The sequence below is a fragment of the Hesperophylax consimilis genome, chromosome 23 (genome assembly GCF_061612785.1).
Source record: "Hesperophylax consimilis isolate HC1 chromosome 23, BYU_Hcon_1.0, whole genome shotgun sequence".
Classification (NCBI taxonomy): Eukaryota; Metazoa; Arthropoda; class Insecta; order Trichoptera; family Limnephilidae; genus Hesperophylax; species Hesperophylax consimilis.
Window position 1 is genome coordinate 20,022,443 of NC_142858.1, and position 19,256 is coordinate 20,041,698.

Consider the following 19,256-nt stretch of genomic DNA (forward strand, 5'->3'; position numbering starts at 1 on the left):
ATACGACAATTGGGTTTATTCTCTTTTTCACATATATTTTTACAAGTTTTCATATCACAAGCCACTATTTTGCCGTGTTATTTCATAAAATGCCTCGACCATAGCTCGACGCTAGTTCGAACAAGAATGATGACGTCACATTCTCAAGATTGACGGGAAGCCATACGCGAGCCCAGCCGGCTCCAATGGAACCGGTATGGGGAGTGGGGAATAATACGCTTTTAATCACTTAGGGCAGGTCTACTAATATTCACATGTCTATGGTACTATCCAATTAGGATTTGGGTTAGGTTTTAGCGTGTTGATTCCAGTCTGTGGGGAAGAAGGTTCAATCCTCATTCAAACCAATTGTTTTCTTCTTTGCAATTGCCTACTAACTGGCCTAAGAGATGGTGCAACTAAGTTAAATTGAAAATATTACATTGATTTTCTTCAAGTTAATTTTCTCGGCGGAGTTAATTTCAAATGTGAGCAATATCTACACAATTTTGTAAAGAATTGTTATGTGCTGAAAAATTACCGTAATTTAATAGAAGAGGTTATATTCTATAAAACCATTTAAATTCCAATTCCTATCATTCAGAGAAAAGTTTTCCTATGATCTGTTTGTGTATTTTTACCCAAGATAAACTTTAATATGTGAACTTAGCACAATGTTTTTTTAAATTAGTTCATGCTTTTATCGTTGTCTCTGCCTATCAGTAACTTCCCCAAGATTGTTTTTTAATCTTCGATTTATCAGATAAAACCAAAACTGTTCACTCATTCAGGAAAAATATTGACACTCTTAAATGTTTTACATGAGAAAACGTTTTATTTGGAAAATCGAAATACATAGAAAAGGGTGACTGCAAGACGATGTTATCAATATCAATTAATATTAATATCCCGATATGGTTTTTATGCTTGGTAGTCCTTTGTGAACTAGATTTGTGACGCTCGTTACTATTATTTATAGGAATATTGATAAGAGAATTCTACTACCAATGATTTTACAATTCTTTTTAAGTAATAATTGTGTTGTAGCATGTAAATAGCCCCAACAAAGACGGGTTTTATACTCAAAGAAAAGTATAACTGACAAATTATGCTCACCTCAAAGATTATAGTCAAGAATTGCCTAAACGTATAATAATAACGTGCACTAATCTGTTGTAGATCCCTTCCTGCAATTGTAAGGTTTCATCTGGCTCATGCAATATGCGCAGCAAATAATTCATTTTCATATTATCAGGTGGCAAGTTAATCAATTTGTTAGGAGAAGAAAAATTATTCTAACTTGCAGATGCCAAATTTTATACAACAGTAAGTGACAATAGACACCGAAAAATAACAATGACAAGTAGTTCTATTTTTGAAGCATAGACTAAAACCATTTGTCATGCATTTGGGTAAGTACTTATCAGATTAGTGCAGATTATAAATACAAAGAGGCATGAAACACAATCTTTGAGGTACTCATTTAAATATTAGGAAATCATAAACTAACCGAAACAAAAATAAATTATATTATGGTGTTTAACCAAACTGTATATTTTCGGAGTTATCATTTTCTAGGTAAAAATCTCATAATCGCTTCGTAGTTTTTGTTTGAAAACACAAATTGCATCGCTTTGTGTAGGACGTTAATAAAAGCGCGAAAACCATAATGTAGAATCACAACTTGCAGATTTTCCTTTTTATTTAAATATATTTTAATACTTGCAAAGATATGTTTCAAAACAATCCTGTTCATGGAAGGCGTTTTTGCGGAATTTAACATGTTATTTATTTATTTATATTGCGATCGCTTTGCTATTTTGTATCATGTTTTCAGGTATAAAAAAACTTTATGTGACATCATTTTTAAAAGCAGTTAAATGTTTTAGAACTATAAGAACAACATCATAACATCCAATGAAAATTATTACTAAATAAGGAGCACTCTATCCCATTTAAAATTTCAAACAAATCTCCTTTTACCTTTTATTTAACGTTTTCAAGAGCGCTCTAAAAACAATCCATTTAATACTATTATTATCGTTGAAATAATAAACGACGTTTTATGAACGATTCACCGATACGACTCCCCGTGGAAATTTACCTGGAGTGTTTTTCTTAGTTCACGGTTTGATCGGCGTGTCCAATCCTTAGCAATAATATGAAATGACTTTCCGAGGTTGTGCGTATTGCGACATGCAGTTGCTATCAATGTTCGGCTTCACATATAAAGTACTTGCTGGTACCTTTCATAGTTATGCATAAGTCTCTATGCTTGTTTCATTTGGCACAGGAATATTGCAATAATGTAATTCTGTTGTAGGTGGTCTTGCATTGTACTAAACAAAAGTGCTACCTTCAATACTGTTAATGAATAAAACTTGGCTGCTGCCTTTTCAATGCGCAGCAAAAAGATAAACATAAATTGAACTTTTCCATAACAAAGAGTCGACTGTATTACTCTATTGTCTCGGTTTTTAAGGTTCATTGTTTCGTTGCCGAGAAATACTTTCTTATCAGCGAAATATAGTTTTCTTGCACTGAGTATTCTAGTAGGGTCAGGTTTTATTACTTCACCTATTATTAACTTGTCTAGTTCAGAATTTATTTATTTCTGCATTGTAACATTAACAGTACAATGATTAATATATTTCTAATTTTCTAACAGTTAAAAGTTATAAATTAGTAAAATAACAAGAACAAAACAATAAAATTACCATAAATGGTGTTGATTTGTGTAGGGTATAACGTAAGTGTGGGAATGAATGAACGTATACGGTGATTTTAATGTTATGACTCACTACAAAAATCTCTACCATGGTGTTCAAGGGTTGTGTTTTTCATGAATGGTTTTACAGAAGAAGAACCTACGTTTTACCTTAGTATAAGTTAAGCTTTCGATTGAATTACAGGCGTTGTATTTCGTTAAATCCTCATTTATAGGAAAACCTGAACCCAGGTAATGGAAGAGTTGTTTTGCGGAATATTAATATCATTAATATTCCGTAAAACAAAAATATTACCTACCCACATGTAAATTCACAACGTAACAACAATACTTAATTGAAATTGAATTTACGACAGTTAAGCGATAATTTACTAGGTGTGCGAAGTGTCCATGATGAAATAATGTGTGTTACTGATTTTCATTATAATTACTATTTGTTCTGGAGAGTTTTTTAGCCGTTCATTATTGCGTTTTTTTTAATGTTGTTATTACGTTCTAGATAAAATTATAATTCCTGGTGCGCCTTCGCGATTACTTTACTTTACATACCTACCTATTACCAAATCATGTTTATAATTCTCAAGCGCCTTGTTCTGTTATAGGTCTGATGCTGGAGAGCGAGCGCAAGGTGTTCGAGAAGATGGATGGCAAGAGCCCCATGTCCAAGTACTGGATGCCTCTGGTGTGGGCCACCAACATCATCAACCGTGCACGCAAGGAAGGGCTCATCAGCAGTGACCATATCGTACAGACGCTGCTTATGGAGCTGTCCGACATCAGGCGGCGGTTGGGTGGCCTCATCGGGTACGACACCGTCTGTGTGCCACTCGTCTATACGCAGGTCAGTGATATTATATTGCTTCTTCATTTCTTTCTTCCTTATGGTCCTCGTCTTCCTCTTCTTACTCTTCCTCTTCTACATCTTCTTTATCTTTTTTCCTTACTCTTCTTCATCTTCATTCACTTCTTATTCTTCTTATTAATCTTCATCTACTTTCTCTTCTTCCTCTCCTTTCTACTCTATTTATTTTTATTATTCTTTCTCTTCTTTCCACTCTCTATTTTTATTACTCTACCTCTTCTTATGTTTATTTCTCCTCTTTCTCTTTTCTGGTTCATATTCTTCTTCCTCTTGTTCCTCTTCTTCTTCTACGCTTTTTTCCTTTTCTTCCTCTCCTTTCTCATATTCCTCTTCTTTATCTTATTACTCTTCTTATTCTGCTCTCTTACCTTCTCGCGACAGTTAAAACACTATTCTAAATCAGACTGAACAATGAAGAGATTAAAATAACGATAAATGAAACGAAATTTAAAAACATAAAATTTATAAGTATATAATGTGAAATTTTCAGTGTAAGTCATAACCCGAATATAAAATTATGGTCCCTACCCACTGATGTTTTAGAAATAAGAAGTTTAAAAAAAGTATTTAAGTACAGTGCATTCGAAAACATGCACAAGTTTATGAATGTATGGCTTTCCACAACACTAAATTTAAGGAGTAAGAAAATATAATGTATTTTTCTAATCTGGTAAATCTAAACTAATGTGATAAATACGTTTAATCTAAACGGAAAACATAAACAAAAAATGTTACCTACCATTTTACTACTTTGATTGATTTCACGATTAAAAAATGAATCCATCTAGTAGCGCACACCACCAAAATAGCTAATCCCGTTATTAAACACATTTTTCATAAAATCAAGCACAATAGGAAACTTTCTTTGTTCAAATCTACCTCGCTTAGAAACACGAAAGTTTAGCCGCACATAGGAAGTTAGACGTGTTTGTAATTTAGAAAGCATGTTCCGAGCATTTCTAGGAAAGTGTAAAAAAAGTGGCTAATGACGCCGAAATTATGTGATGATTTGGTATTCGTATACTGTCTGCAAATCGCGAATAAGGAAATTTATTAAAGCGACAACAAAATGTATGACTTTGGAAATTCATACAACATAAATTACACGTATTATGTATTAGCAATAGGGTAACCGGTTAAACCAGAACAGATACAAAACAGAACATGATAAAATAATAAGTTTTGAATTGTTAGATTAGTTTAGGTTAGGTTAAGCTAGGTTTATTGTTTTGTTTTCTCAATGTTTTGTTTGGTCATTAAATCACCTAATTACACGTGGATAATCACCTAATCCAACGGGAATACAGGCTGCTTTCTGATAAACTTTTAGTAAATTCGTAATATATCGGAACACGTATTCGTGCATTTGCATTTGCCTTCATAATATATAATGACAAAATGTGAAAATATTAGGATTTTTATGAACGCGTTTTCCCACATCGTGATAATATATTCTTATTTTACTAAAAGTAATATATGAATAAGTGCCTGCTATCCCAGCTATTCTATTGCTATGCTATTGCCAATGTAAAACACTGTTTTAAAACTATCAAGTATTTAGCACACGATTCAAATTCAGATTTTGTCTGTATCTCTCTGGAATACAGATAAACTTGTTTTTATTTGTGCCATATGATTTGAGATTTTCAAGGCTTAAAGTAGTATTGTGATTAATTTTTAAGTTATTATGCCGTGTAGCGCTTAAGAAGGAGGAAGTACAAGGGGAAAGTACCTGGATATTCAGATCAGGTCACCAAAAACTGCCATTTCAAACAACGTTCCGATTCTGAATAATTGTCTTTCGTAATTTACTAGGGCGATACTGAAAGTGCCTATCACTCTAGAAAGTGCACATGTACCTGTAATAAATGTCCAGATCGAATATAGATCTGTTATGATGATTAATTATATCTCGCGACCATTTTCTCAATTGTATTTTACTGCCGTTTTATGTCTGATATACGAGTATACCTTAAATTTTGTACTTACTCTCTAAATTCATAATCAAACTGTGGAAATTTTGTACTTCCTCTCTAAATTCATAATCAAACTGTGGAAATTTTGTACTTCCTCTCTAAATTCATAATCAAACTGTGGAAATTTTGTACTTCCTCTCTAAATTCATAATCATACTGTGGAAAAATATCCACATTAAGGCTCCATTTAATATAATAGTATGTAAGTAGATACACAAATATAGTAATGCGATTACATAATATAATCAAAAATAATTCACTTAATAATTATAATACATTAGAGTCAATCAAATTCATCAAAGCTACCAACAGTTGCTAATAATAATGGTAAATTAATTAATTATCCTAACCTCTATTTAAAATTGTTTTTCACTTATGAAAACGAAACGCATGTTAGCTATTATAAGACGTCTTAGAATGTTTTATATCCGTTTATTTCATATCCAGATTTGTTCAGCTGCAGATTATGTGTGCCTACGTCATATAACATTAATAAAAAAATATTATGTTCTTTGAAAAAACGAACATTTTTATTGTTGGCGTGAGTAATGGAACTAGTAACAAATAATGTAGGTATTAGTTTTTTACGTGTGCGTTTTAAGACCATAATTTATACGTTATTGAAATAAAATAATTTATTCAAATTCTGGAAATTTGATCGTGTTAGTGCATATAAAACGAGAAAACATTTTCTTCAGACGTGCTTTAAGATTTTATTTTGCATTAAGGCGATGCCATACGTAGTAATGTAAAATCATGTGTTTTTGGTTTAAAAATTTGGTCGCCTAGAAATGTTTCAGATGCTTTAATTAAATACTGCGAGTAGAATACATCTTTTCCTTTAAAATGATCGAGTATTTTTTAGGCAAGTCTTTTTATAAGCCCAGAAAAAAATAATGAATAAGGCCTAAGAAAACTGCTTTAAAGTTCAAAATCTCCTACTTACGAACCCATTTTCAGTTACGATTTGGCCATGTTTTTTTCTTGCATAAATCAAAACAGGTGGATGGTTTTAAGCGGGAATTTAAACCTTATCGCTATCTACGTAAGGGTTGTTATTGATAGCGGCTCAATTTAAAATATTACACGACGTAGTGCATCGCCTTAAAACGTTCCACTCGTGCGATTTTTGGCATATATAATGTCATGTTTCCAAAAAACGTTTTGAGCGATCACTTACCATAATGTGCCAAAGTAAGAACCTAAAAATAAATATGGGGCAAACTGTGAAATCTAGGTGGATTCATTGGCTTTAAACCGCAGTTAACAGTTTCAGATGTTTCTATCTTAAGGCCCCGTAGTAAGCGTTCAAAGATGGTTTGGAAGGGAGATATGTAAATACGAATGTTAGAGGGAGCGCGCTAATATTTAAAAAACGGTAAAGCGAAAATGGTGAAAATATTTAATTTTTTATTTATTTATTAAATAATTAATCAATTTACAGTATAATAGGATTACAGAGTATACTAAATGTTAACTAAAATAATTCATACAATTAGTTTTCACTGCTTTTTTGATTTTTTTATAGATATATATAGAAGAGTGGTGAGCATCAAGATTAAGAATATTTAGTGTTTGTAATTATGAATATTATAATTTATAATTAATAAATACGACTCGTTTGAAATAGAGCAAAAATCTTTCGACAAATGCTTTAGTTGCATTCAAAGATATACTGTGAATTTGTCATGCCTATAACATGTTAAATTACAGAACAACGTGTTGTTAATAATTTTCTGAGCTTACTTTTCGATTTTCTTCTATTGAGGAAATTTCATATATTTAACGATTCGGCATAACATATGTATATGTATCTTCAAAAATTTTTTTTTTTTTTGGAATTTAAAAACTTAAAGAATTAACGTGAAACTTGTTATAAATTGGTAGAAATTGGGTACGCGAGGGCTTTGAAGAATGGTATTAATTAAATAATATAGTAAATTTATGTATATTACACCAATCGCTCGAGTGGTTTGATCACTGCTAGGTCCCAGACGGGCGAATGAAATATATTACCTGTTGAAGAAAGAATTTTACCGAAGAAAAGATAATACCAACAAATCCAAATATTTTTATCTATTCGACCATTTGAAAATACGTCATATACATAACTCAATATTAACAACATTATCGTATATATAATTTTTTTCCCATATTTTTGGCAGCCATCTTTTTTAATCATGACAAAGTTATAAAGAATTGGTTTGTAACATAGATAGTGTCTCCGATAAACATATCCGATTTTTTTTACTTGTATGTGGTACCTATTGAATTTTACTAAAACTCTAAATGAATGTTCATTTTTTATAGGAACAACTTTTCTTTTTTTATCTGTTGTAGGTTGTAACCATCAATGTAATATATCATTGAAGAAGAAGATAATACTAACAAATAATAACGGTTTCAATTGGGAATTAAACCCAGGATCTTTGTCTTACCGGGACGACGTCTTTATCCACTCAACTAATAATTTTAAGAATTTTACATTGAAAACATTTTATAAATAGGTATCATCCGAAGTAATGGAAATTTGATAAAACTTTGGCCATTCGGACACACTCCCAACTTATCTCTTCAGTGATATCTAGGTACTATGTTGTAATACTAATCTATAGTGATACTATCTATAAATATTCATTAAAATCAAAAAATATTTAAAACATAATTTAATTAAAAACAGGTCCGATTCCTTGAGTTAAATATTGTGATTGTTTGAGCAGGCAATTGCGTAAAAGGCTTGACTTGACCTTCTAGTCTGAAATTCGTACACACACGTGATAGTTTTATTTTATTTTACTCAATGAAAAAAGATTGTGATTGACAGCTTAAATACTTACCGCAATGTGCCGAAAGAGCCGAACGGTGTTTAATCAAAACCTCCTAGATCACAAGGCCGGGACACTGAATCAAATCAGCCTTCTAACTAGTATGACAACCTCCAAAAAATGTATTAAGAACTCAAACATTTTAAGATGTTTTAATAAATAAGAATAAATAGAAAATAAAAATTAAGGCGATGCCATACGTAGTAATGTAAAATCATGTGTTTTTGGTTTGAAAATTTGGTCGCCTAGAAATGTTTCAGATGCTTTAATTAAATACTGCGAGTAGAATACATCTTGGCCTTTAAAATGATCGAGTATTTTTTAGATAAGTTTTTTTATAAGCACAGAAAAAAATAATGTATAAGGCCAAAGAAAAATGCTTTAAAGTTCTAAATCTCCTACTTACGAACCCATTTTCGGTTATGATTTTATTGTATAGTGTGGCAAATTAAGTTATTTATAAAATGATCGAATTTTTTTTTAATATTTATGCCTGAACATCCACAAAATAAAACAAAAGGCACTTTTTGGCCATGTTTTTTCTTGCATAAATCAAAACAGGCGGATGGTGTTAAGCGGGACTTTAAACCTTATGGCCATCTACGTAAGGGTTGTTATTGATAGCGGCTCAATTTAAAATATTACACGACGTAGTACATCGCCTTAACAGCGATTTTTTTTGTAAAATCACAAACAAGTTAGCAGGCTGCTTTGAATGAGTGTCCCGGCCTTGTGATCTATGAGGTTTTAGTGTAGCCAATTATTATTAGGTATTCCAGCTAGCAACTATACGTATTATTATTGAGGTAAATTGGCCTGTTTAAAACGCCTTTGACCGCCAGTTTTCTAGAGAGCTAATGTGCTGTTTTTGCATCTCTCTAGAATTTTAGAGAATATTTATGTGGGTACCTATCAAAAGATTGACTGTAATGGTCTAATCTTCAATTATGTTTTATTTGTGATGTGAAGCAGGTTTTACCAAACTCTCACATAACGTCCCTCATTTTTATGTAACTTGCAGAGCAACCACTATTCGTAACAACTGTTTTAGAATAATATAATTTGATTAAACATTAATTCTATGTATCATATACAATTGGTACATCCAATTACCAACATAATTCAACAATATCATGAAGAACAACAAGAATGAGAACGTAACCATGTAAATCTTACGGTGTAAAGGAGTTATATTTTTTTTTAATAAGTTATCCTTTTGATTTGTGTTCAACAAAAAGTGTGTTAGATCCTAGAAAAATACTAACAGTGCGATAACCAGCGTATTAGGGTCATATATGACCGGGCCTCCATATTTAAAAAAAAGTATTTTTATATTCTTTTCTATCATCCGGAAATACGTAATTTTGACGTTAGAAAGAGGAATAATAATTTCAGTTTGCTTCAAATATTTATACTAGATGTCATAAATAAAATCCTAAAAATAGCCAAATTGAATAATTAATACTTGTTGCCGCTATTGTAAAAATAGGTTTAAGTTTAAAACTTATTTATTATTTTTTATCACATGAACGAGATAAAATTGAAGTCACAGTTTTCTTAAAAATTCCCAAAAAAAACATCACAGGAAATGTGATTTCGAAATATCGAGCTTTCTCAATTTTTTTACGATTGGAGTAAAAAATTAAGTTAAAATGTGGTTGGTGTTTTTGACAAAATTTTTCACGTTTGATATTAATATTTTATTATTTGGAAATAATAAAATTTTAAGAAACTTTTTAGAACAAATGTGTGAAAGTATTGAAGGGTCAAAGCCCAAACGCTTGGTACGATATCTTTTTAACTATGGCGTTCAATAAATATTAAATATATTAATGTGATTCAGCTTGCAAAATGTGATTCTTCTATATCAAAAACTACAGCGTATTGATATGAATAAGTTATTTTCTCAGCTGCAATGCGTAGGTATAATTTATGCAGATTTAGTTTCTTTTTTATCTGACAGACAATGCTTGTATCTTAAATTACTTTGCAGTAATTACCTCAATGGTTGCAGTACATAAAATTGTTGGCATATTGGTTTATATTAGCAATAATTTTGCTTTATACAATGAACTAGATTCTGCCAATATCCAATGTCCCTTATGGCGCGAATACATTTGAGAGCGGAAATGCGAGCCGAGCCTCGAATTATAGGAAAGGAACAAAGCAACATCAAATGGTGCCAAACGCCGTTTGCGGTTGCTTCGTCCCTTTCTCATAATTCGAGGCTCGTCTCGCGTTTCGGCTCACAAATGTATACGCAGCATTAGGCGAGGGTTTACTCAAAATCACTTTTGCAGCACCAGAGAAGGAATACAAGATTTAAACAATTATTTATGAAAAGTTGTATGTTATTGGTTCATTAAAAGTCTTTCTTCAATAAGGTCGAACAAATGTGTACTTAAGAAGGTAATAAAAAAACTAATAAAATATACAAAACTGTTTTTCTGTAGGTGTCTACGAATTTCAAAGATTATTATGTCACTATTTTTCATGTGCATTGCAATAAGCCATTAATAAAAAAAGCTAAGTGGGTAAGTACCTTCCAAACGAGTCATATTTAACAATTTAGACAATGGAATGAGTAGTTATATGAAAAACCACCTAAACAATGTCTGTATAATAGCCATACTTAGACGATAGATATCAATCATTTAGCAAGCAGTGCCATTCCTCAACCTTGCTTAATTACTGCAATAAACTACGTACCAGGTACTACCGCAATGATTCGATGGTTGGAATCGAAGACGTTTCTTGCGATTATGCCTGTTGTGAGGTAATTATCGTATTAAGTAATTACCTCATTGGACCACTCCGAAGTGACAATCAAGGCATCTTCTTCTTCCTACGCCTTTAGCTATGTATGAATATGTAGATATATACATATACATGTTTATATGTAGATATCCCTTACTCACGATCCGATTTGCAGAACAACTTGCAGGACAGCAAGTTGTTCTGCTTAACGACAATTTAAAAAATAAATTTATACTATTTAAATAAGTTATGTTTACCTGTGAGCCGAATGAGTTTTGTCTAGTTATTATATTTACTCACATTATGCAAATTAAGTGTGGTTTCAACGACTATTACGTGAATAACTTTACATACAATATAATACTATGTTATGTTATTTCATAATTGTCTAATTACGTAATTCCAGCCTACCCACATATATGTAGTAATCCTCCCTTATCTTTATGTTCCAAATTTAGCCGGCGTGGGAGAGAGTATTTCGAAAATCATCTGATTCTGTCTTGTTTTTCTTACTTCTGTTATCGCTACTTACCATACCCCCACCTTAACTAGTTTTTAGATAGATTTAGTTATTGTCCTTCTCAATGCACATACCCACTAACATAATTTTGAAATTTATGTATCTGCAAATATTGCAGATTGGTGGTCGACTTGAATCCAATGACATCTCCATGAGGAAGTCAGCGATAACCTTCTTAAAAGCGTTATGGTATTGTGAAGCACGAACGAGATAAAGATTTCCCATCCCATCGGTGTAGTTCAAGATGTCTGGTCAAGTTATTGATGATGAGATGAAATTCAGCTTCAATAGATACACGGCGATGCTGGAGCAAATCAACTAATCGTAATGCATGCCTGGTCGCAAGATCATCGTTTAGTCTGCTCTGCCGTTGACCTTGAAAAGCACGCCCAGTTGCATCAGAGCCGTGTTTGATTTCTCGTTGTTGAGCATACCTCGTTGGGTCGATGATGCCTTCTGGTTACGTCAGCGCGAGCTCTGGTTCATCTTTGTCCTGGCGAACATACCTCGTTGGGTCGATGATGCCTTCTGGTTACGTCAGCGCGAGCTCTGGTTCATCTTTGTCCTGGCGAACATACCTCGTTGGGTCGATGATGCCTTCTGGTTACGTCAGCGCGAGCTCTGGTTCATCTTTGTCCTGGCGAACATACCTCGTTGGGTCGATGATGCCTTCTGGTTACGTCAGCGCGAGCTCTGGTTCATCTTTGTCCTGGCGAACATACCTCGTTGGGTCGATGATGCCTTTCGGTTACATCAGCGCGAGCTCTGGTTCACCTTTGTCCTGGTGAGCATACCTCGTTGGGTCGATGATGCCTTTCGGTTACATCAGCGCGAGCTCTGGTTCACCTTTGTCCTGGTGAGCATACCTCGTTGGGTCGATGATGCCTTCTGGTTACATCAGCGCGAGCTCTGGTTCACCTTTGTCCTGGTGAGCATACCTCGTTGGGTCGATGATGCCTTCTGGTTACATAAGCGCGAGCTCTGGTTCACCTTTGTCCCGGTGTCGTATTTCGAGTAACAATAATAATTACACGAAAAATACATATTATTTCTTATTGACCGCAACAATGTCAGTCGTGAACTAAATAAATATTCCCGATAAACTCACCAACGCACCTAATTAATATTAGATCAAAATTAAAAACGTACTATTTGAAATATTTATTTGCTTGTTGCAGACGAGAAAATAGCTAAATTCCCGTGTTTCATCTTTTTGCCGAACATGTGCGTTTTTTGTTAGAGTAAAGCAAAGGAACAAACATAGGCAAGTTCACAAATAGGGACAACGTGCAACATGGGTACAAGATGTCTATACATATTATATTCTGTAACGATTTGTCTAAACCAGAACAATTATTTTCTTGATAGTGCCCTCTCCTGTCAGATGTTACCTATCGTCAGGGCAATCATCGCCCTGCGCACTGCCAGTTATGTATTGAGTTGAGGCCCACAGTGTTTCGTTTCACAAGCTAGGCAGCTAGGCGGTAAAAACCCTAACTCATCAAACAAGTGCTTGTAATCCACCCATGGGGCGTATTCAACCCATATACGAAGAAAATTTGTGATAAACAAAATATAAATATTTTGTTTATTTTTTTTAAAGTTTTTTATAAAACGCATAAATGTAAATTACCTGTTGTAAAAAGATCTAAAATAGTTTACATCAAATAATATTTAAAAAAAACTTTGCTAAGTACATTCTAAAGCAAGCTTTATTTTTTTCAGAACCAAATTACAACATCTGAATAACTGAAGCGAATAAATGCATCTGAACATTTCATAATCTAATAATCAGACTTTCGGACTCTGGTATTAGCCAACCCGCTCATTAATCACTCCAATTAAGAACGCATTTGTTACGCTGGTTATCTGGTAACACCCCCATCAGGGGGCCGCGTGACGTCATTGTTTTCCAATAAGAGGTGTTATTTTGATGTTACTTTTAAAGCTGTCATTTTTTGACATTTGACAAGTAAAAACTACGCCATTAATAAAAATGGAACGATACACGCTTCAACAACGCATTGAAATCATTAAAATTCACTTGAGTGAATCAAATGCAAATAATCTTGAGTGATGAGGCCCATTTCCACCTCGGTGGCTTCGTCAACAAGCAAAATTGTCGCATCTGGGGCTCGGAAAACCCAAGAGTTATTGTTGAAAAGTCTCTCTATCCTCAACGTGTGACTGTTTGGAGCGGTTTATGGTCCGGCGGAGTCATTGCACCTTACTTTTTCGTTTCAATGGATTGCGCTATCGAGAGATGATTAATGATTTTTTATGGCCGGAATTGGATGGTATTGATCTGGACAACGTTTACTTTCAACAAGACGTCGCTACATGCCACACAAGCAACGAAACCATTGATCTTTTACGATTGAATATCAAAATAACACCTCTTATTGGAAAACCCTGTATATCTCCAGCTTGTATTCGGCGAAATACAGTTTCTGTACTAGTACGTCTTTCAGCAATTATATAATATGTGCCGTTATTAGACAAATTTTCTGTCCAAGATATATTGAGGCTACACCAGTATTCTTTCTTTTCATTTCACCAAAAATGAAAAAAAAAACATTCTCTTGAAATATTACATATTCAAGAGAATTTTATTTAATAATCGTACTTTAAATTCACGTAACATTGTATGCGGTTAAATGGAATTACGACTATAAAACGAATTAACTTATTTTTCTTCCTCTGTGTATATATTTGTGTATCTCGACGCCACCAACTGCAAAGTAAAGAATGTGGATTTAGAGAATGTGTAAAACTTTTACCTTGCCAATTAAGTTCCCACTAAAGAAAATGTAGCTTCTTACCAAATTTTGTTGATCCATGTCCTTTTGCCAATGATTTTGAATCTCAAATCAATGATAACCGTCACTATGTTCATTTTCATTTAGTATGTACGCCGTAGTCTTATAAAAAAACATCGATCAGGTGCTCGGAGTTCTTTTTTTATGAGGTCAGTCGAGACTGTGAAGAAGCGACGTTAGCAGAGCCGCAATGTCAAGGCTGAGCAGGTATATAGAAGTAATTATTCGTCATTAGCTGTAAGAGAGCACGGGCCAGCCTTTTAGTGGATTTGGAAGGAGATGTAGGTTACCTTGCCCCGAGGCAAACACGTGCACTGCCGAGCCAACTTAGTTTTTAGTTCATCAGGATTCCTCATCTGGGATCGTCTGCGAAATTGGTTTGTGGATGGTCGAAACAAATAATATGTTTTCGATTCTATTCTATTCAAAACAGCTTGAGGTCATTCAAAAGTATTCATATTGAAATTAATACCAAATAAAATGGAAAATAATACTCTATAAGTTCTTTTAAGAATGTTAACGACTAGAGCGACAAGGCTTTTGTGTAGCCACTCTTCGCATTGTGTCAAATTAAATTCGTGCGAGATTTATTTTTATTTACCAAAACTCTCATTGCTATTGTGAGGATACAGGAATGGTGGGGATGAAGGCAAATTGTTAAGGACAAACATATTATTAGGATAAAGAGACGGAGGACAGGAGTAGATGGGAAGATATGTTGAGAGTTTTTGTTTGGTGCGATTTTATAATCGTCCCGTGTAGTCAAGTTAAAGAATGCCAATGTGGTTTTGTTAAGTGTATACCCTATGTATTACAGTATTAAGTGTCGGTTCAGCAATATTGAATTGAAATGAATTAATTGAATATTATAACATGTTTCAGGTGGTGACGCTGGCACTGTACACGTACTTCATCGCGGCTCTGATGGGCCGCCAGATGGTACCCAATCAAGGAACTTCGGGAAAATACGAAGATCCAGATATTTACTTTCCTCTTTTCACGGCTCTACAGGTATTTATTTTTACCGAATACTCTATATTTAGTAATTTATATTAAAAAATACGTTCATCAATATAAAAGAGGGTGACTGATCAATTCTCAAATTTATAACTAAATACCTTTGTCGTGTTTAATGCTCAAGAAATATATTTTAAACTATCGAAATATATAATTTTTTAAATTGTGTATGTGTTTGGGGAGTCAACAAATGTTTATATGAATATCGCCATGATTTTTACTATTCAAGCACCTATATATTACTAAATTAATCGTTGAGGAATTTATAAAATGTACTTACATTTTTCACAGCTTTACACTAAATTCAACGGATAATATGTTTGTTTATATCTAGAAACTAACTAATTTATTTATTTATTTTTATTTTATTTATTTATTTAGTACAGGTGATGATACAATGACACATGTAGATAAAAAATACTTTGACTGCCCAACTAGGAGGAATTCCCGTTTTTTAATTTAATTTGATTCGTATTTTCGAAGCGTCGTTGTATCCACATTGACCGAATAAAATCACTAAGGACGGGTTGTTTCGGAGAATTTGAACAATTCATTAGATTTCAACGTTCATTTTCAAGTTCTGTGAAAGATTTTTTCAAGTTCTGTTTTTATTTAAGTTTTTTCAAGCAACTAGCCTACAATGATATAATAACAGAACTTTAATAGGACTTTCACAGAACCCGAAAATGAACGTTGAAATTTGATGAATTGTTAAAATTCTCCGAAACAACCCGTCCTAAAGGATGCAAGTAATTTCTAATTAACACACAACGATCAAAGTCACCCCAAAAAACGGCACTGCACATTTAAGTGGCATTTACAAACGCAAAGTTTCTAATCTTATAATGGTATTCATTAATGATATTATCGTTAATAAGTTGACAAAATAATATTTTTTCCTAGGCCTTGCATTCATGAATCGCGGTAAGACAAGGTATGTTTTATGTGCGTACTAATACAATACATTCCATACCATAGTTTAGTATGTATTCTTCTTATAATACGTCATCTTCATAAACTTTTTGAAGATGTCATATTATAATATGTCATCTTCATCTTATAATATGTCATCTTTATCTTATAATATGTCATCTGCTTTTTGGCGCCCAACTTTCAATCTGTTGATGTATTTTAATTTTCCTTTATTCAACGATGTTCTTCATGGGCACTGATTGCGGAAGAAGTTGGCGGAATAAATATTGGCTGATTATAATTATGTTGATAGGCTGATAGCGATAAAACCTGAACTCATCGGTAGCATCGACCTGTAGGCCTAACATCGTATGATACATGAACATTCTTATTATTTAACCTACTTCAAAATTTTGCACACAAACAACATAACTACTCGTAATATAGAATAGATCCACGATCATGCGATTATTTTGGCGGTCGGAAAGAGCGAGACAAACCTGTCTTAAACACAGAGTTCAAATCTGTGATTTTTTAAAATTATATTTTATTATAACTTAGCTAAGTTTGTAGAAGTTGTGTTTCTGAGAATTTATTTTTTATATAAAGCCAATTGAACTTAGTTTAAATTGTTATAAATTTAAATTGAAAAAAATTGTTATGCTACAGTTAAGTAGGATTCTAGAAATCTAGGTAGGTAGGTAGTTAATTTAGTTTGTTGCCTTGTTAAAGATTTGCTTTGGAGCATGGCGCCCGTTTGTTTCGCGGATGCAAATAATACAGAGTTATGCCTGCCTGGTGAAAGTTAACATTTAGCGAGAATTCCAATGTAACAATTATGTAGGTGCTCATAACACGTCATGTAGGTAATGAGTTCTTCGAATGTAATGCAAGTCATATTGCTATTGCGGAATGAGAACCCGAGAATAACAGTTATAATACCATAGGTAATCTTTTCGACATATACCAATATGAACGTGTATGTATTATGTAAAGATGTATGATTATTGATTATTAAGTATTTATTATTGTTATGTGTTTCCAGTTCTGTTTCTACGTGGGATGGCTGAAGGTAGCCGAAGTGCTCATCAATCCGTTTGGCGAAGATGATGATGATATCGAACTCAACTGGTTGATTGATAGGCATATCAAGGTAAGTCATAATCCATTGTTCGACAGTTTAATTGGTGAACTTTCACATGGGATATGGATTATGCGTCACCTAGAATAATCTAGAATCAATTTCAATTATAATGTAAGTAATATCACTTTGTTAACGATTCGAAGAGCTATGGCAATATTGGTATTGGCGTTATAAGTTCTGACGTACTTACCTGCTGGCTCCTTTCCAATTTTCTCCTGGATTCTATTGCAGTGAAGTGAACTGTTAGTGATAATATAAATTGAATAGTTAATAACACGAAAGCAGTGAGGTGAGCAGTCATATTTTTAACCACTCGAACCATTTGCGTCAAATATATACACTTAACATTTTATTTAATTAATACCATTCCTCATAATATGAAAACATATCAAACTGGTCACTGCTGCTTAAAGCCAATGAATCCATATAGATTTGGCCATTTATTCCCATATTTTTAAGTTCTATAAATTTGGCATAAATATGGCAAGCGATCATTCACAACTTTTTTGCAAACTAAGCATAATATGCCAAAAATCTTAGCTATCAAACTTCTATTGCAAAAGGGTTTTTTTTATTAAAATGACTATCCAGATTTGGTGTATCATCCCTCCTACAAAAGGGGTCTCTTCAAGACCTAAAATCATTTGATATATTCCTTAAAAAGACGCTTAACACCGCATCCCAAAAACATCAGGGTCTCCCGTTTGAAGTATGTTAAAAATACTTCAATCAGGTATTTGGCAACATGGGATTCAATTGGTATTAAGACATTCCGGTATCATGTTCTATTTACGATAATATTTCGTTGATTTGTATAGCGCCGTTTTTGTTCAAAATCACCTGAAGGGCATAATCTATGTATATATATATCATATTCATTGCATGATTTATTAGCGTCAACTTTGAGAAGCGCAAACTTTCAGTGAAACGGTTAAAAAATATAATTGATTGTATTTATCAAATTAAATCAATATTAATTTTATACAAACAATACACGACTAGCGACCAAGAAACGTCAAATTTTGGTATTCCACAAGGCACAGTTCTGGAACCGGTACTTTTCATTTTGTACGTAAATGACCTATTTGTTCAACCATTACATGGAAAAATTGTCTCTTATGCTGATGATACAGTCCTTATAGTTAAAGAAAAATCGTGGGAAAAAAATTATTTAAAAGCCACAGAAGATATATATAATGTAAAAATATGGTTTGACGATAACCTTCTGTCGTTAAATAGTGAAAAAACATATGTCATCCCCTTTGAAATAAATACCAACAGTATACCTCTAAATCTTCAAATAATCCTTCATGATATCTCACACAAAATGACGCTAACCTCTGTCGACAAAAAAGCTCATTTCTGAAAACATCTGATAAAATTACATATCTAGGAATAATCATTGAGAAAAACCTAAAATGGAAAGATCACAACTGCCATACAATAAAGAAAATTATTCAGAAATTTCTTATCAATGAAAAATCTATACTCAATTTATAATGCATTAATACAGTCTGTTCTACAATGTGCCATCATCAGTTGGGGAGCAGCTTACAAAACTAGCCTGACTCCCATAGAAATTGTTCAAAAAGTCATAATAAAAATAATACTAAAAAAACCTCCAGACTTCCCCACTGAACGCGTATTCGAAGAATTCAAAGATCCTACATTTAAAAATTTATTTGTGAAAAATTCAATTATGTATTCATAATTATTG

The 19,256-nt window shown here is 33.0% G+C and overlaps 1 protein-coding gene across 1 annotated transcript in view; it reads left to right on the top strand.

Moving 5' to 3' along the window:
• The window catches only part of Best2 (bestrophin 2), a 146,297-nt gene that overhangs the window by 122,518 nt on the left and 4,523 nt on the right, over nucleotides 1–19,256 (top strand). The window contains exons 5-7 of the mRNA XM_089646100.1: nucleotides 3,310–3,548; nucleotides 15,349–15,477; nucleotides 17,441–17,548. Of these exons, the coding sequence (XP_089502226.1) occupies nucleotides 3,310–3,548; nucleotides 15,349–15,477; nucleotides 17,441–17,548 (476 nt within the window). The remainder of the gene's footprint in view (nucleotides 1–3,309; nucleotides 3,549–15,348; nucleotides 15,478–17,440; nucleotides 17,549–19,256) is intronic.